The 19,809-nt window shown below is 40.6% G+C and overlaps 1 protein-coding gene across 30 annotated transcripts in view; it reads left to right on the top strand.

Annotated features, from left to right (window-relative positions):
* Nucleotides 1–452: 452 nt before the first annotated feature.
* The window catches only part of LOC118968312 (uncharacterized), a 78,825-nt gene continuing 59,468 nt past the window's right edge, over nt 453–19,809 (top strand). For 4 of the 30 annotated variants that reach the window (XR_012128236.1, XR_012128235.1, XR_012128225.1 and 1 more), the window contains exons 1-3: nt 454–993; nt 4,110–4,179; nt 5,400–5,552. Coding sequence is in view for 1 of the 30 variants with exons in the window: in XM_073229631.1 (XP_073085732.1) it covers nt 5,513–5,515 (3 nt within the window). In the remaining 29 variants the exon portion in view is untranslated. Of the gene's footprint in view, nt 994–4,106; nt 4,180–5,399; nt 5,553–19,809 lie in introns of all 30 variants that reach the window. The other 26 variants (XR_012128231.1, XR_012128233.1, XR_012128240.1 and 23 more) reach the window with 25 other exon arrangements.

The following is a 19,809-nucleotide window of genomic DNA, read 5'->3' as shown; positions in this document are numbered from 1 at the left end:
GGGAGGGTCCCAGAGAAAGGAATCTATGCTCACCTCCCAGGATGATTCCTATAAAGGGACTGAGATAAAATTTTACATTTTGGGGATCTGAAAGCAGAGGGAGGAATATTATGTCTTCTGTCTGGCTACTCCTGGAGGCTACAAGACCCACTGAAAGTTTCATGCATCCTCATGATGAAATATAGCAGATTAGATGGCTATGTACGGTTCCATATATACAGACATACAGGGCTAGAAGGAACCTCAGAAATATTTGCTGAGCATCCCTCCCATGGGCATGGAGAGCTACCAAACTTCTTACATGAAACATTGCAAGTCACCCTAATGATACAGAGTTTCTATTACAATGTCTTTAAAATCAAGTTCAAAACGTATTCAATTATGTCTAATAAAATTTTGTGCATCCAACAAAATGCTATTACATTTTCTAGGAACACTCACCTTGTCTCACCTTGCAGCCAGAAGTTGCTCACCAAACTTCACTACTCACTAATTTGGAGGATTAGCCAATTTAAATTATTCACAGAAGCTGGCAACTAAATACAGTTGAATGCATTCATAGAGAGTTGTCATATTTTTAAAGAACCACCAATATTTTCATATGAGGCTTTTACAAAGACATTAGACGATCATTCAACACAATGTTACGTGCAAATAAATTATTTAATCTGCTTCTGTATATCCAGTGCAATGCAACACATGGATGCAGGCAAGGGTGAAAGGCTGGTAAGTAACAAAAAGTTGGCGTTTCCCTCGCCGCTGGATGCAGACTCAGCGGCTTCTACCATTGGCGCAAACCGTCCTCGCCATAGCAACAAGGTTCCCGCTCTAGGTATGAGGAACATGATGTCGTAAAGCCGTAAAGTGTCGTAAATCAGGTGCGGAGCCGGGAGGCGCAGAACGTGGCTCGAGCAGTCCGACGGTCCCAGGAGTAGCAGACGGATGGTCGCGGGTGTGAGCGCAGAAAGCCGACGAGCCAGCGGTGCAATAACGGTGAGTAGCAGAGGGGACTGGGGAGCCGGGCAGCTGGGGCGGCCGGAGCAGGGACGGCCAAATGGAACGGGGCGCTGCCTGCCCCCCTCAGCTGCCGCAGCTGCCGGACCCGCGCCGCGGCCGCTACGCTCTCCCCGAACCGTTGAGTCTCTTACCCGGTCTCTTTCCGGGTGGCTGCTCCTGCCGCCGCTGCCGCCCCCCGGGACGGTTCGCCGCCGCCGCATCCCCGCGCTGGGCGGGCGGCCGGTCAGTTTTCTGGGCTGGGTGGAGCGGGTTTTCCCCATTCTTTAGCCCCTCGCCGGGCCAGGCCGGGCTGCGGGCTCCATGTCGTCGCGCGCGCGTCCCGACCTGGCTGGGCCGGCGGCGATGAAATTGGGACCGGCCGGCGAGGGGCGTCCGCGGAATGGGCGGCGGGACGGGAGGCGCGGGGCCCTCAGCGGCCCCGCTTCTCGGGTCCCGGCTGGCCACGGCGAGGCGAGCCCCGGGAGTGCGGCCCACGTTCCGTGGGGAGCTGGCGGGGCGGCCGGGGACTCCGGGCACGAGCGGGCACCTACTTGCCGCTGTGGGAGACGTGGAGCTGGCGGCGAGCTGGGCAGCAGGTGCCTTTGTGGAGTTGTTACCTGGTCTCAGAGACGGGGAAGCACCACAGACAGATCCCCTCGTCCGGGAGAGCTGCTTTTCCCCGCCGGGATGGGGCTCCGCGTGGACGCCTTTTTTCTGTTTGGTTTCTTTGGGAAGTTGTTATCCGGGCCGGAGTCGCGGACCGCTGCGCCCGGGTAATGGAGCTTGGATGGCGCGCTGAGTCTGGGGTGGCAGGCGGGCGGCCCGAGGGTCGCGCTCTCTGCCAGCGTTGTAGTTGCAGTGTTTATTGATTTGTGTTAAGTTTTTTGCGTGTCTGCTTATCTCGGGGGCGATTCTGTGCTGTTCTCTACCTCTTGTTCAGTCAGCAGTGAAATGTCTGCCCATTGCTGTTGTCTGGACAGGTCCTGTGGCGAGTGGAGGGGGAGTGGTCCCCCCGGGGGCGGCGGGCACTGGCGAGGTTCTCCGCCCGGAGACCGGGTACCTGTTTGTATAGTAATGGGCGGCAACGACCCTGCCGCCCACTGCAGCCCAGGCTGTGTAAGGAATTTCGCATAGGTTTCGGACCAAGCGGCTTCTTTTGGCTGTTATTTTTAAAACGAGTTTTTAGGACTAGGGCAATAAAGTTGCCTATGGTGGGATCGCTGTACCTTCCAGTAAAATGAGGAAATGTGTGTGAGTGTCAACACTCTGCCCCTACCCAGGCTCCCTGGCTCCCTTTCTCCCTCTCCTCCTGGATGCGACACGCGAGGTTCTTTAACCTTTCCTGGCAGTTTTAGATTTTGTGTGGGATTTCCTGTCTAGAAGCAGATACCAAGATTTTAACTGGTTCATGATGTTTCCTTCCAATTGTAAACTTTTAATATATTGGGTTGACACTGAAATCACTGCTTTCATGAATGATTTTTAGTTATTCGAGTAAACATTCGCTTTTTGAAGACGTCTGTTATGCCTGGTAATTAATATTTGGAATCGTCATTGTGGGGAGATGACTTCTTAGAGCAAGGAGCCTCGCACAGGCCATTGCAATTTAATTTCCTGTTTTAGCGTCAAATACTGTGTATTTTATGTTGAGCTGCAGCCACTGATGCTGATGTGGCTTTGGGAAAGGACAGGTGATTTGGCAAGAGCTCTTGGCTCTTTACCTTATTGAAAGTGTTCATCGCCAGAGAAAGGGGTTTTTCTTGTTGCTGACGACACGTGTGTGACAGGTGAGTCTGAAGCACTCAGCGTCTGTGCAGCTGCTGTAAATATGTTTACCTGAACAAGAAAGAGTGGATTTTTCTTCTAAAGATCCTGTAGTATGAACATTACATCCATAAGGCATATTAGCAGGTGACTTAAGGGAAAAAAAGCTATCCTGAAAGGTACTTGAATCAACAGGAAAAAGAGGTTCTGTTTTTTTAAATTTTGATATCATTAATATACAATTACATGAGCAACATTATGGTTACTAGAGTCCTCCCATCATCAAGTCCCCACCACATACCCCATTACAGTCACTGTCCATCAGCGTAGTAAGATGCTGTAGAATCACTACCTGTCTTCTCTGTGTTGTACAGCCCTCCCGTGCTCCCCTGCTACATTATGTGTGCTAATTGTATTGTCCCTTTTTCCCCTCTTATCCTTCCCATCCCACTCCATCCTCCCCAGTCCCTTCTTGGGTTCTGAGTCTGCTGCTGTTTTGTTCCTTCAGTTTTTTTCTTTGTTCTTATACTCCACAAATAAGTGAAATCATTTGATACTTGTCTTTCTCTGCCTGGCTTATTTCACTGAGCATAATACCCTCTAGCTCCATCCATGTTGTTGCAAATTGTAGGATTTGTTTTCTTCTTACGGCTGAATAATATTCCATTGTGTATATGTACCACATCTTCTTTATGCATTCATCTACTGATGGACACTTAGGTTGCTTCCATTTCTTGGCTATTGTAAACAGTGCTGCGATAAACAGGGGTGCATCTGTCTTTTTCAAATTGGGCTGCTGTATTCTTAGGGTAAATTCCTAGAAGTGGAATTCCTGGGTCAAATGGTATTTCAATTTTGAGCATTTTGAGGAACCTCCATACTGCTTTCCACAATGGTTGAACTAATTTACATTCCCACCAGCAGTGTAGGAGGGTTCCCCTTTTTCCGCAGCCTCGCCAACATTTTTTGTTGTTTGTATTTTGGATGGTGAAAATGGTATAATTTTGAGGTAGAAAATAGAGTATGTTGTGGCTTTATATGTTTCTACTGTATTTTTAAATTTTGTTTTGTTTCTATTCGTTTTGTTTATTGATGAATGGGTTTTTTTACTGAGTCTTTGAGATGTTTATATGCTTTTAACCTGGTGATTTCTAGTATTTCCCAAATATTTGTTCCAGTTGTAGACAGTTTAGAAGTATTTCCTGAATAAGTAAATATTCAGCTAAAGATTAAGCTTAATTAAAGTTCTCAGTAGATAAAATGTTATTTTCTATTTTTATTTAAGATTATAGCTTTTATTGAGCCATTCTGTGTAGTTCATTTTAACTAAATATACCATTTGTCAGCAGAACAAGACTTAGAAATTACATCAGTGAAGAAGAAGAAAGGTCTGATGGAAGTGAATACCACCAACCACAGGTATATAAAATTTTTAATTTCTTGTTTAATATTGTTTACTATGCTTTAATATTGTAACTTAGTTCAGGTGAAATTTCCTTTTGAACTAGCCTTTCAGAGTCAGTAGATCATCACTTAATAAGAAGTCTGTAAAACTTTACTCCTTGCAGAAATGAATGAGGATTGTGATAGAATATATCCCTATATTCAGATCTTCCTCATATGCAAAACTGTTTGGAAATGAGGATCAAAGAGTCAAATTAGAGTCAAAAAATAATTTAAAACTCATCACAAATGGACCACTGTGCATTAATTTGAAATGAAGGGCAGGTGCTCTATGTCATAGTCCTTTTCCTTCAGTAGCTTTTATCATTTTTAGTTTGTATAATTTTATTTTGATTCATGTCAATTTGAATTGAATTTGGAAGCATTTTAGTGTCAAATCATATATTATTATGATCTCTGTTTAAAGGCATCTACTCTCCAATACATCATAATTTAGGACAAATGTGGTGAGGTATATAGCAAGACCACACTTGATTTAATCTTCCCACTGCTATTTATAGTTTTCTTCAAACATTTTTAGATATAGTTTGCTCACAATTCTCATTTCAAGGAGAAATGTAGTTAAAGAGAGATTGTAAGACCTAGGTCTGAACATAACAAACTTACTAGATAAAAGTGTGTCCAGTACAAAGAGAATTCTAACTATCTGTGATTGGGGCTCTTTTTCAGATTAATGTGCAGTGGCAGGATTTGTGTATAGCAGGAATGGAGTGCGTTATAGGAGCCAAGGTCAGGGAGGCAGGTAGAGTCCTGGTTACCTAGGGCCTGAGTCCAATTGGCATGACTTCACATTCATTCTCAGATGGGAATCTGTTGGAAGAACTCAAGCAGTGGATTCAGTATGTGAGGAACTCAAATCAATTTAGGTTACTAGGAAAAAAAGTGAGAAGACTTTTCACAATGTACAATTTACCACCCCAAGTCCCATTCACATGCCTTTTTTCTTTTTTTTTTTTGAGACTTCACTATGTGGTAAAGCTCTGCAAATAGTGGGGCTGAATTCACTAGGCAGGAGGATCACACCAAATTCAATAAATAGGAATGTGTATGCATGAGGGAAAGGTGAATCGATGAATGTGGTGATATTTTTTCAAAACATGTATGTTAGAGTGATTTATTACTAACATAATTTAATAATGTGATTTATAAAAGCAGTAACAGAAATATCTTACTAGGTAGTTGTGAGACAACTCCAGTGACAACGGGATGACACCGTAATACAACCGCCTAAGTCAGAGGCTTTGCTTGAGGGTACATCACATTGCCATACTAATGTACAAGATAAGACATGGTACTTAAGGAAGAAATTGAATAAATATAGAAGTTGAGTATGTATGAAAATTAACAACATTTAATCTACAGCTGCTTAAATAATACAGTGTTTTAGAATACTAATTTCTGTATTTTCATTATAGTGAATTTATTATAATTTTACTGTCTTTACAGTGTACTTACTTCTTTTTTTTTTTTTGAGAGGGCATCTCTCATATTTATTGATCAAATGGTTGTTAACAACAATAAAATTCAGTATAGGGGGGTCAATGCTCAATGTACAATCATTAATCCATCTCAAGCCTAATTCTCGTCAGTCTCCAATCTTCTGAAGCATAACGAACAAGTTCTTACATGGTGAACGAATTCTTACAGAGTGAATAAATTCTTACATGGTGAACAGTACAAGGGCATTCATCACAGAAACTTTCGGTTTTGATCATGCAATATGACCTATAAACCATCAGGTCAAATATGAATATTCATTTGATTTTTGTACTTGATTTATATGTTGATCCCCCATTTCTCCTATTATTATTATTATTTTTATTTTTAATAAAATGCTGAAGTGGTAGGTAGATGCAAGATGAAGGTAGAAAACATAGTTTAGTGCTGTAAGAGGGCAAATGTAGATGATCAGATGATCAGGTGTGTGCCTATGGACTAAGTATTAATCCAGGCTAGACAAGGGCAGCAAGACATCCACGGATGCAGAAGATTTCTCTCAAAGCAGGGGGGGTGAGGTTCTGAGCCTCACCTCTGTTGATCCCCAAATTCTCACCTGATGGCCCCCCTGCGACTGTGCCTGTCTTAGGTTGTTCCTCCCTTGAGGAATCTTACCCGTCTCTGGCTAACCAGTCATCTTCCGGGGCCATACAGGGAAATGTAAAGTTGGTAAGTGAGAGAGAAGCCATATTGTTTGCAAAGGTTAGCTTTTTACTTCTTTGCAGATTTATGCCCTGTGGCTTCTATGCCCAGCACTTGTCTCGAGGTATCTTTACCACCTGGAGGAATTATGATACTCGGTAAATTCGATATGAGGCACGAATTCTATTTAAGGGTTGTAATTAGGAAGGAAGAAGAAAAGCTATAGATGTAGCATATGAAGGAAACTTGGGAGGATTGATTATTTCTTTGACATATCTTCTTGTATAGTACCTTAAGTATGTATAGGTTTTAAACTACTAACTAATTTGCACACACATATTAACATAATAGGAATACGGTGACATAAACAAAGCAAATCTATAATTACCAGCCATCTCCAGTGAAGCCAAGAAAACCATTTAGGCACCCTAGGCATTTGTGAAAATTTGTCTATGATATGATGGATATTGTCCAACTGTACTTGAACCATCAGACAAATTAAAGCAGCCCATTTCTGGGATCTGTTCACATCCCATATGTTCTTTTAACCATAGATAGTCTATAGTCATGAGATTTTGGGGTGCTACAACTTGCACCCCTCCCAACTCCTGGTTGAGTTCCAACAGTACAGATCCAGTCAAATTCGTTGTCTCACTGTATGCACATGCCAGCCTAGACATCTCCCTCCTCCTTCTTATGGCAAGTCCAGGAGACGGTGGGCTGGATGCAGCCACAACCGCAGCATCGTCCGGATCCCTGTGGAGGCTTTTTGATGATCATCCCCCGGCACGAGTCCTCCAGAGAGTGCTGATGCCGGAAGCTCCTCCTCATATCGTATCTTAGTTCATTTTCTGGGTATCCAAGCTAGGCCTTGATCTTCTGCGTAGAAACAAACAGACCCTTTGCCCACACTTTGACATGCCCTCTATACCACTGTGCAGAACTCATTGGAGGTCAGCACACAGTAACTGCTTTTTTTTTTTTTTTAATTAAGAGAAAGGAATATTAGAAAAGAGTACCTCCATAGCTGATCATCTGACACCCTTTAAGTGATCAACATTAAGGATATTTAAAGCATGCGTTGATCTTTGATTTACCAATAGTTTTATCCTGTTAAGGAGTAATCCCCCTTTTCTTTCTTTCTTTCTTTCTTTTTTTTTTTTAAATTTTTAATCTACACTTACCTGAAGAATACTATGTTTACTATGCTCTCCCCTATATCAGGTCCCCCCTAACAACCACATTACGGTTACTGTCCATCAGCTTAGCAAAGTGTGGTAGAGTCACTACTTGTCCTCTCTGTGTTGTGCAGCCCACCCTCCCCTTTCTCCCTCACCCCCATGCATGCTAATCTTAATACCCCCCTTCTTCTTCCCCCCCCTTATCCCTCCCTGCCCACCCATCCTCCCCAGTTCCTTTCCCTTTGGTACCTGTTAGTCCATTTTTGGGTTCTGTAATTCTGCTGCTGTTTTGTTCCTTCAGTTTTTCCTTTGTTCCTATACTCCTCAGATGAGTGAAATCATTTGGTATTTCTCTTTCTCCGCTTGGCTTATTTCACTGAGCATAATACTCTCCAGCTCCATCCATGTTGCTGCAAATGGTTGGATTTTTCCACTTCTTATGGCTGAGTAGTATTCCATTGTGTATATGTACCACATCTTTATCCATTCATCTACAGATGGACATTTAGGTTGCTTCCAATTCTTGGCTATTGTAAATAGTGCTGCGATAAACATAGGAGTGCATCTGTCTTTCTCAAACTTGATTGCTGCGTTCTTAGGGTAAATTCCTAGGAGTGGAATTCCTGGGTCAAATGGTAGGTCTGTTTTGAGCATTTTGATGCACCTCCATACTGCTTTCCACAATGGTTGAACTAATTTACATTCCCACCAGCAGTGTAGGAGGGTTCCCCTTTCTCCACAGCCTCGCCAACATTTGTTGTTGTTTGTCTTTTGGATGGCAGCTATCCTTACTGGTGTGAGGTGATACCTCATTGTAGTTTTAATTTGCATTTCTCTGATAATTAGCAATGTGGAGCATCTTTTCATGTGTCTCTTGGCCATCTGTATTTCTTTTTTGGAGAACTGTCTGTTCAGTTCCTCTGCCCATTTTTTAATTGGGTTATTTGTTTTTTGTTTGTTGAGGCGTGTGAGCTCTTTATATATTCTGGACGTCAAGCCTTTATCAGATCTGTCATTTTCAAATATATTCTCCCATACTGTAGGGTTCCTTTTTGTTCTATTGATGGTGTCTTTCGCTGTACAGAAGCTTTTCAGCTTAATGTAGTCCCACTTGCTCATTTTTGCTGTTGTTTTCCTTGCCCGGGGAGATATGTTCAAGAAGAGATCACTCATGTTTATATCTAAGAGGTTTTTGCCTATGTTTTTTTCCAAGAGTTTAATGGTTTCGTGACTTACATTCAGGTCTTTGATCCATTTTGAGTTTACCTTTGTATATGGGGTTAGACAATGGTCCAGTTTCATTCTCCTACATGTAGCTGTCCAGTTTTGCCAGCACCATCTGTTGAAGAGACTGTCATTTTGCCATTGTATGTCCATGGCTCCTTTATCAAATATTAATTGACCATATATGTTTGGGTTAATTTCTGGGGTCTCTAATCTGTTCCACTGGTCTGTGGCTCTGTTCTTGTGCCAGTACCAAATTGTCTTGATTACTATGGCTTTGTAGTAGAGCTTGAAGTTGGGGAGTGAGATCCCCCCTACTTTATTCTTCTTTTTCAGGATTGCTTTGGCTATTCGGGGTCTTTGGTGTTTCCATATGAATTTTTGAATTATTTGTTCCAATTCATTGAAGAATGTTGCTGGTAATTTGAGAGGGATTGCATCAAATTTGTATATTGCTTTCGGCAGGATGGCCATTTTGACGATATTAATTCTTCCTAGCCATGAGCATGGGATGAGTTTCCATTTATTAGTGTCCCCTTTAATTTCTCTTAAGAGTGACTTGTAGTTTTCAGAGTATAAGTCTTTCACTTCCTTGGTTAGGTTTATTCCTAGGTATTTTATTCTTTTTGATGCAATGGTGAATGGAATTGTTTTCCTGATTTCTCTTTCTATTGATTCGTTGTTAGTGTATAGGAAAGCTACAGATTTCTGTGTGTTGATTTTGTATCCTGCAACTTTGCTGTATTCCGATATCAGTTCTAGTAGTTTTGGAGTGGAGTCGTTAGGGTTTTTTATGTACAGTATCATATCATCTGCAAATAGTGACAGTTTAACTTCTTCTTTACCAATCTGGATTCCTTGTATTTCTTTGTTTTGTCTGATTGCCGTGGCTAGGACCTCCAGTACTATGTTAAATAACAGTGGGGAGAGTGGGCATCCCTGTCTGGTTCCCGATCTCAGTGGAAATGCTTTCAGCTTCTCGCTGTTCAGTATAATGCTGGCTGTGGGTTTATCATATATGGCCTTTATTATGTTGAGGTACTTGCCCTCTATTCCCATTTTGCTGAGAGTTTTTATCATGAATGGATGTTGAATTTTGTCAAATGCTTTTTCAGCATCTATGGAGATGATCATGTGGTTTTTGTCTTTCTTTTTGTTGATGTGGTGGATGATGTTGATGGATTTTCGAATGTTGTACCATCCTTGCATCCCTGGGATGAACCCCACTTGGTCATGGTGTATGATCCTTTTTATATACTGTTGAATTCTGTTTGCTAATATTTTATTGAGTATTTTTGCATCTACATTCATCAGGGATATTGGTCTGTAATTTTCTTTTTTGGTGGGGTCTTTTCCTGGTTTTGGTATTAGGGTGATGTTGGCTTCATAGAATGAGTTTGGGAGTATTCCCTCTTCTTCTATTTTGTGGAACACTTTAAGGAGAATGGGTATTATGTCTTCTCTGTGTGTCTGATAAAATTCCGAGGTAAATCCGTCCGGCCCCGGGGTTTTGTTCTTGGGTAGTTTTTTGATTACTGTTTCAATTTCTTTGCTTGTAATTGGTTTGTTTAACTTTTGTGTTTCTTTCTTGGTCAGTCTTGGGAGGTTGTATTTTTCTAGGAAGTTGTCCATTTCTTCTAGGTTTTCCAGCTTGTTGGCATATAGGTTTTCATAGTAGTCTTTAATAATTCTTTGTATTTCTGTGGAGTCTGTCGTGATTTTTCCATTCTCATTTCTGATTATGTTGATTTGTGTTGACTCTCTTTTTCTCTTAATAAGTTGGGCTAGAGGCTTATCTATTTTGTTTATTTTCTCAAAGAACCAGCTCTTGGTTTCGTTGATTTTTGCTATTGTTTTATTCTTCTCAATTTTGTTTATTTCTTCTCTGATCTTTATTATGTCCCTCCTTCTGCTGACTTTAGGCCTCATTTGTTCTTCTTTTTCCAGTTTTAATAGTTGTGATGTTAGACTATTCATTTGGGATTGTTCTTCCTTCTTCAAGTGTGCCTGGATTGCTATATACTTTCCTCTTAAGACTGCTTTCGCTGCATCCCACAGAAGTTGGGGCTTAGTGTTGTTGTTGTCATTTGTTTCTATATATTCCTTGATCTCTATTTTGATTTGTTCATTGATCCATTGATTATTTAGTAGCATGTTGTTAAGCCTCCATGTGTTTGTGAGCCTTTTTGTTTTCTTTGTAGAATTTATTTCTACTTTCATACCTTTGTGGTCTGAAAAATTGGTTGGTAGAATTTCAATATTGTGGAATTTACTGAGGCTCTTTTTGTGAGCTAGTATGTGGTCTATTCTGGAGAATGTTCCATGTGCACTTGAGAAGAATGTATATCCTGTTGCTTTTGGATGTAAAGTTCTATAGATGTCTATTAGGTCCATCTGTTCTAGTGTGTTGTTCAGTGCCTGTGTGTCTTTACTTATTTTCTGCCCGGTGGATCTATCCTTTGGGGTGAGTGGTGTGTTGAAGTCTCCTACAATGAATGCATTGCAGTCTATTTCCCTCTTTAGTTCTGTTAGTATTTGCTTCACATATGCTGGTGCTCCTGTATTGGGTGCATATATATTTAGAATGGTTATATCCTCTTGTTGGACTAAGCCCTTTATCATTATGTAGTGGCCTTCTTTATCTCTTGTTACTTTCTTTGTTTTGAAGTCTATTTTGTCTGATATTAGTACTGCAACCCCTGCTTTCTTCTCACTGTTGTTTGCCTGAAATATGTTTTTCCATCCCTTGACTTTTAGTCTATGCTTATCTTTGGGTTTAAGGTGAGTTTCTTGTAAGCAGCATATAGATGGGTCTTGCTTTTTTATCCATTCTATTACTCTATGTCTTTTGATTGGTGCATTAAGTCCATTTACATTTAGGGTGACTATTGAAAGATATGTACTTATTGCCATTGCAGGCTTTAGATTAGTGGTTACCAAAGGTTCAAGGTTAGCTTCTTTAGTATCTTACTGCCTAACTTAGCTCGCTTATTGAGCTGTTATATACACTGTCTGGAGAGTCTTTTCTTCTCTCCCTTCTTATTCCTCCTCCTCCATTCTTCATATGTTGTGTGTTTTGTTCTGTGCTCTTTTTAGGGGTGCTCCCATCTAGAGCAGTCCCTGTAGGATGCCCTGTAGAGGTGGTTTGTGGGAAGCAAATTCCCTCAGCTTTTGCTTGTCTGGGAATTGTTTGATCCCACCATCATATTTAAATGATAGTCGTGCTGGATACAGTATCCTTGGTTCAAGGCCCTTCTGTTTCATTGCATTAAGTATATCATGCCATTCTCTTCTGGCCTGTAGGGTTTCTGTTGAGAAGTCTGATGTTAGCCTGATTGGTTTTCCTTTATAGGTGACCTTTTTCTCTCTAGCTGCCTTTAAAACTCTTTCCTTGTCCTTGATCCTTGCCATTTTAATTATTATGTGTCTTGGTGTTGTCCTCCTTGGATCCTTTCTGTTGGGGGTTCTGTATAATTCCATGGTCTGTTCGATTATTTCCTCCCCCAGTTTGGGGAAGTTTTCAGCAATTATTTCTTCAAAGACCCTTTCTATCCCTTTTCCTCTTTCTTCCTCTTCTGGTATCCCTATAATACGAATGTTTTTCCTTTTTTATTGGTCACATATTTCTCTTAGTGTTGTTTCATTCCTGGAGATCCTTTTATCTCTCTCTATGTCAGCTTCTATACGTTCCTGTTCTCTGGCTTCTATTCCTTCAATGGCCTCTTGCATCTTATCCATTCTGCTTATAAATCCTTCCAGGGATTGTTTCACTTCTGTGATCTCTTTCCTGACATCTGTGATCTCCTTCCGGACTTCATCCCACTGCTCTTGCATTTTTCTCTGCATCTCATCCCATTGCTCTTGCATTTTTTTCTGCATCTCTGTCAGCATGTTCATGATTTTTATTTTGAATTCTTTTTCAGGAAGACTAGTTAGGTCTGTCTCCTTCTCAGGTGTTGTCTCTGTGATCTTTGTCTGCCTGTAGTTTTGCCTTTTCATGGTGATAGAGATAGTTTGCAGAGCTGGTACACGTGACCGCTGGAAGAGCTTCCCTTCTTGTTGGTTTGTAGCCTTTTCCTGGGAGAATAGCGACCTCTAGTGGCTTGTGCTGGGCAGCTGTGCACAGACAGGGCTTCTGCTTCCTGCCCAGTTGCTTTGGGGTTTATCTCCACTGTTGCTGTGGGCTTGGCCTGGCTGGGGCTGTTCCTCCAAAATGGTGGAGCCCCGTTGGAGGGGGAGCAGCCAGGAGACTATTTATCTCCGTAAGGGGCCTCTGTGCTCCCTGCTGCCCAGGGGATTAGAGTGCCCAGAGATCCCCAGATTCCCTGCTTCTGGTCTAAGTGACCTGTCCTGCCCCTTTAAGATTTCCAAAAAGCACTCCCCTTCACAAGGCGCTGGGTTCTTGCAGGTGTGGATGTGGTCTGGATGTTGTCCTGTGTCCTGTGGTCTCTATTTTAGGAAGATTTTTCTTTGTTATATTTTCATAGCTCTATGTGTTTTTGGGAGGAGATTTCCACTGCTCTACTCACGCCGCCATCTTGGCTCCGCCTCCTACTTACTTCTTAAACTCTGACTTTAGTCCTGCCTTTTATATTACACATTTTTTCTTACATTTACCTCAGAAAAGCTGATGATTATGCATCATTCCTCACATCAGTTGAGACTTTGTCTTTTTAGTATCAAACATTGTTTTAATATAGATCTCTTTTGCCATGACAAAGGAAGCCAGATAAAATCAGAGGATAATGTTTAATGAAATGTTTCAGAAAATTGTCATTTTTCTCATCTTCACTGTTGTGAATGGATATAGAATCTGTGTATATTTATTTTGTAGATTTCAGGATAATTTGTACAAAAGGTCATTATATAAACTGGTTGAAATTAAATACTTCCATCATTTCCTTTCCCCTTTAGATATCCTGTAAAAATGTAGATTCACATTATGTACAGTATGTACCCCAAAATAGAGAATTAAGAAAATTATCTACATCCAGCCATTGGACTTTTTTAAGTCTTGCTGAGATATAATTCATACACCATGCAATTCACCCATTTAAAATGTCCAATGCAGTATCTCTGAGTAAATTCACAGACTTATGTAACTGTCCCTGCAATCAAGTAGAACATTTTCATCACCCCAATGAGGAACCCACATCCCTCAGCCATCACCCCCAGCTCCCACCTTCCCTAGCCCCAGGCAGCCAACATTCTACATTTTGTCTTCAAGGTTTGCCTACTCTGGATATGTCATACAAATGGAATGACAATTTGTGGTCCTTTGTGACTAGCTCTTTCAGTTGACATAAAGTGTTCAGGGTTCATCATGTTACTGCACATATCAGTATTTCATTTCTTTTTTTTAAAAATTTTTTATTAAAGTATGATTGACATATACCCTTATGAAGGTTTCACATGAAAAAACAGTGTGGTTACTACATTCACCCATATTATCAGGTCCCCACCCCTACCCCAATGCAGTCACTGACCATCAGGGTAGTAAGATGCCATGTATTTACTATGTGCCTTCTGTGTGCTACACTGTTCTCCCCGTGATCCCCCACAACATACGTACTAAACATAATACCCCTCAATCCCTTTCTCCCTCCCTCCCACACCCCTCTCCTTTGGTAACCACTAGTTCATCTGTGGAGTCTGAGTCTGCTGCCATTTTGTTCCTTGAGTTTAGCTTCATTGTTATACTCCACAAATGAGGGAAATCATTTGGCATTTGTCTTCCTCCGCCTGGCTTATTTCACTGAGAATAATATCCTCCAGCTCCAGCCATGTTGTTGCAAATGGTAGGATTTGTGTCTTTCTTATGGCTGAATAGCATTCCATTGTGTATATGTACCACATCTTTATCTATTCATCTACTGATGGACACTTAGGTTGCTTCCATAAACATAGGGTTGCATATGTCTTTTTGAATCTGAGAAGTTGTATTCTTTGGTTAAATTCCAAGGAGTGGGATTCCAGGGTCAAATGGTATTTCTATTTTTAGTTTTTTGAGGAACCTCCATGTTGCCTTCCGCAATGGTTGAACTAGCTTACATTCTCACCAGCACTGTAGGAGGGTTCCCCTTTCTCCACATCTTTGCCAGCATTTGTTGTTCTTAGTCTTTTTGATGCTGGCCATCCTTACTGGTGTGAGGTGATATCTCAGTGTGGTTTTAATTTGCATTTCCCTGATGATTAGTGATATGGAGCATCTTTTCATGTGTCTGTTGGCCATCTGAATTTCTTCTTTGGAGAACTGTCTCTTCATATCCTAAGCCCATTTGTGAATCAGGTTATATTATTTTTGAGTGTTGAGGCGTGTAAGTTCTTTATATATTCTGGATGTTAACCCCTTGTCGGATATGTCATTTACAAATATATTCTCCCATACTGTAGGATGCCTTTTTGTTCTGTTGATGATGTCCTTGGCCATACAAAAACTTTTTAGTTTGATGTAGTCCCATGTGTTCATTTTTGCTTTTGTGTCCCTTTCTGGAGGAGATGTGTTCAAGAAGAAGTTGCTCATGCTTATCTTCAGGAGATGTTAGCCTATGTTATCTTCTAAGAGTTTTATGGTTTCATGACTTACATTCAAGTCTTTGATCCATTTTGAGCTTACTTTTGTGTATGGGGTTAAACAATAATCCAGTTTCATACTCTTGCATGTAGCTGCCCAGTTTTGCCAACACCATCTGTTGAAGAGGCTATCATTTCCCCATTGTATGTCCATGGCTTCTTTATCATATATTAATTGACCATATATAGTTGGGTTTATATCAGGGCTCTCTAGGCTGTTCCATTAGTCTATGGGTCTGTTCTTGTGCCAGTACCAAATTGTCTTGATTACTGTGGCTTTGTAGTAGAGCTTGCGGTTGAGAAGCGTAATGCCCCCAGCTTTATTCATCCTTCTCAGAATTGCTTTGGCTATGCGAGGTCTTTTGTGGTTCCATAAGAATTTTAGGATGATTTTCTCAAGTTCGTTGAAGAATGCTGTTGGTATTTTGATGGGAATTGCATTGAATCTATAGATTGCTTTAGGCAGGATTGTCATTTTGACAATATTAATTCTTCCGATCCATGAGCACGGGATGTGTTTCCATTTATTGGTATCTTCTTTAATTTCTTTCATGAGTGTCTTGTAGTTTTCAGAGTAGAGGTCTTTCACTTCCTTGGTTAGGTTTATTCCTAGGTATTTTATTCTTTTTGATGCAACTGTGAATGGAATTGTTTTCCTAATTTCTCTCTCTGCTAGTTCATTATTAGTATATAGGAATGCCACAGATTTCTGTGTATTAATTTTGTATCCTGCAACTTTGCTGAATTCAGATATTAGATCTAGTAGTTTTGGAGTGGAGTCTTTAGGGTTTTTTATGTACAATATCATGTCATCTGCAAACAGGGACAGTTTAACTTCTTCCTTGCCAATCTGGATGCCTTGTATTTCTTTGTGTTGTCTGATTGCCATGGCTAGGACCTCCGGTACTGTGTTGAATAGAAGTGGGGAAAGTGGGCATCCTTGTCTTGTTCCCGAGCTTAAAGGAAAAGCTTTCAGCTTCTTGCTGTTAAGTATAATGTTGGCTGTGGGTTTGTCATATATGGTCTTTATTATGTTGAGGTGCTTGCCCTCTATACCCATTTTGTTGAGTTTTTATCATGAATGGATGTTGAATTTTGTCAGATGCTTTTTCAACATCTGCAGAGATGACCATGTGGTTTTTGTCCTTTTTGTTGAGGTGGTGGATGATGTTGATAGATTTTCAAATGTTGAATCATCCTTGCATCCCTGGAATAAATCGTACTTCATCATGATGGATGATCTTTTTGATGTATTTTTGAATTCGGTCTGCTAATATTTTGTTGAGTATTTTTGCATCTATGTTCATCAAGGATATTGGTCTGTAATTTTCTTTTTTTGTGGTGTCTTTGCCTGGTTTTGGTATTAGAGTGATGCTGACCTCAGAATGAGTTTGGAAGTACTTCCCCGTCTTCTATTTTTTGGAAAACTTTTAAGGAGAATGGGTATTAGGTCTTCACTAAATGTTTGAAAAAATTCAGTGGTGAAGCCTTCTGGTCCAGGGGTTTTGTTCTTGGGTAATTTTTTGATTACCCATTCAATTTCGTTTCTGGTAATGGGTCTGTTCAGATTTTCTGTTTCTTCCTTTGTCAGCCTTGAAAGGTTGTATTTTTCTAGAAAGTTGTCCATTTCTTCTAGGTTATCCAGTTTGTTGGCATGTAATTTTTCATAGTATTCTCTAATAATTCTTTTTATTTCTGTGGTGTCCATAGTGATTTTTCCTTTCTCATTTCTGATTCTGTTTATGTGTGTAGACTCTCTTTTTTTTCTAGATAAGTCTCGCTAGGAGTTTATCTATTTTGTTTATTTTCTCGAAGAACCAGCTCTTTTTTTCATTGACTCTTTCTATTGTTTTATTCTCAATTTTATTTATTTCTGCTCTAATCTTTATTATGTCCCTCCTTCTACTGACTTTGGGCCTCATTTGTGAATCTTTTTCTAGTTTCTTTAATTGTGAGTTTAGATTGTTCATATGGGATTGTTCTTTTCTGAAGTAGGCTGCACTGCAATATACTTTTCCTCTTAGCACTGCCTTTGCTGTGTCAAGCAGATTTTGCAGTGTTGAATTATTATCATTTGTCTTCATATATTGCTTGATCTTGGTTTTTATTTGGTCATTGATCTATTGGTTATTTAGGAGCATGTTGTGAAGCCTCCATGTGTTTGTGGGATTTTTCATTTTCTTTGCATAATGTATTTCTAGTTTAATACCTTTGTGGTCTGAGAAACTGTTTGGTACAATTTCAATCTTTTTAAATTTACTGAGGCTCTTTTTGTGGCCTAGTATGATCTATTCTTGAAAATGTTCCATGTGCACTTGAGAAGAATGTGTATTCTGTTGCTTTTGGGTGTATAGTTCTGTAGATGTCTGTTAGGTCCATCTGTTCTAATGTGTTGTTCAGTGCCTCTGTCTCCTTTCTTATTTTCTGTCTGGTTGATCTGTCCTTCAGAGTGAGTGGAGAGTTGAAGTCTCCAAAAATAAATGCATTGCATTCTATTTCCCTTTTTAATTTTGTTAGTATTTGTTTCACATATGTGGGTGCTCCTGTGTTGGGAGCATAGATATTTGTAATGGTTATATCTTCTTGTTGGATTGACTCCTTTATCTGTTAGTTGCAAGAAATACCTTTTTCTATCCCTTCACTTTTAGTCTGTGTATATCTTTGGGTTTAAAGTGAGTCTCTTGTAGGCAGCATATAGATGGGTCTTGTTTTTTTATCCATTCAGTGACTCTGTGTCTATGATTGATTGGTTCATTCATTCCATTTACATTTAGGGTGATTATCGATAGGTATGTACTTATTGCCATTGCAGGCTTTGAATTCGTGGTTATGAAAGGTTCAAGGTTAAGTTCCTTACTATCTAAGAGTCTAACTTAACTCACTTAGTATGCTATTACAAACACAATCTAAAGGTTCTTTTTTTCCTCCTCCTTTGTCTTCCTCCTCCATTCTTAATATATTAGGTATCATATTCTGTACTCTGTCTATCCCTTGACTGACTTTGGGGATAGTTAATTTAATTTTGCATTTGCTTAGTAATTAACTAACTGTTCTATTTTCTTTACTGTGGTTTTATTACCTCTGGTGACAGCTATTAAACCTTAGGAACACTTCCATCTATAGCAGTCCCTCCAAAATACACTGTAGAGATGGTTTGTGGGAGGTAAATTCTCTCAGTTTTTGCTTATCTGGAAATTGTTTAATCCCTCCTTCAAATTTAAATGATAATCTTGCCAGATAAAGTAATCTTGGCTCCGGACCCTTCTGCTTCATTGCATTAAGTACATCATGCCACTCCCTTCTGGCCTGTAAGGTCTCTGCTGAGAAGTCTGATGTTAGGCTGACGGGCTTTCCTTTGTGATCTTATTTCTCTCTCTGGCTGCTTTTAATAGTCTGTCCTTATCCTTGATCTTTGCCAATTTAATTACTGTATGTCTTGGTGTTGTCTTCCTTGGGTCCCTTGTGTTGGGAGATCTGTGGATCTCCATGGCCTGAGAGACTATCTCCTTCCCCATATTGGAGAAGTTTTCCACAGTTACCTCCTCAAAGACACTTTATATCTCTCACTCTCTCTCTTCTTCTTCTGGCACCCCTATGATGCGAGTATTGTCCTGTTTGGGTTGGTCACACAGTTCTCTCAATATTCTTTTATTCTTAGAGATCCTTTTTTCTCTCTGTGCCTCAGCTTCTTTGTATTCCTCTTCTCTAGTTTCTATTTCATTTATCGTCTCCTCCACCATATCCAACCTGCTTTTAATACCCTCCATTGTGCTCTTTAATGGTTGGATATCCAACCGGAATTCATTACTCAGTTCTTGGATGTCTTTCTGTACTTCCATTAGCATGTTGATGATTTTTATTTTGAACTCCCTTTCAGGAAGAGTCATAAGGTCCATGTCATTTAAATCTTTCTCTGAAGTTACATTAATTTTACTCTGCACCATGTTCCTTTGGCATTTCATATTTGTGTATGGCACCCTCTAGTGTCCAGAAGCTCTATTCTCTGGAGCTGCTCTGCCCCGAAGCAATTTTGGGGGTCTCAGGGGAGTGGTTTGGTGCCTGGGGGGAGGAAAGAGCTGTTTTCTGCTTCCTGGCTGCTCTGCCTGTCTCTGTTGCCTGAATCAGTGGGCCGAGCACACAGGTATAAACTTTTGTCCCAGAGCAGCCGGATATGGATTCCTGCTTTCCACAAGTGGCTGGAATCTCAGTCTCTCCAGGAATTCTGCCTGTCTCAGCTTTCAAATCCCATACTCACGAGGGTATCACGAAAGCACCAAGAAATGTCAGTTTGTGCTCCCACGACAGATCTCAGGAGTTAGGTATTCTGTAGTCCCAGGCCTCCAGGCCTTCCCCGTTCTGTTTCTCTTCTTACCACTGGTGAGCTGGGGTGGAGGAAGGGTTTGGGTCCCGCCGGGTCACAGCTTTGGTACGTTACCCTGTTCCGTGAGGTCTGCTTGTTTCTCCAGGT

This window comes from Manis javanica, chromosome 2 (assembly GCF_040802235.1).
Source record: "Manis javanica isolate MJ-LG chromosome 2, MJ_LKY, whole genome shotgun sequence".
Lineage (NCBI taxonomy): Eukaryota > Metazoa > Chordata > Mammalia > Pholidota > Manidae > Manis > Manis javanica.
This window is presented reverse-complemented; position numbering and strand designations above follow the sequence as displayed.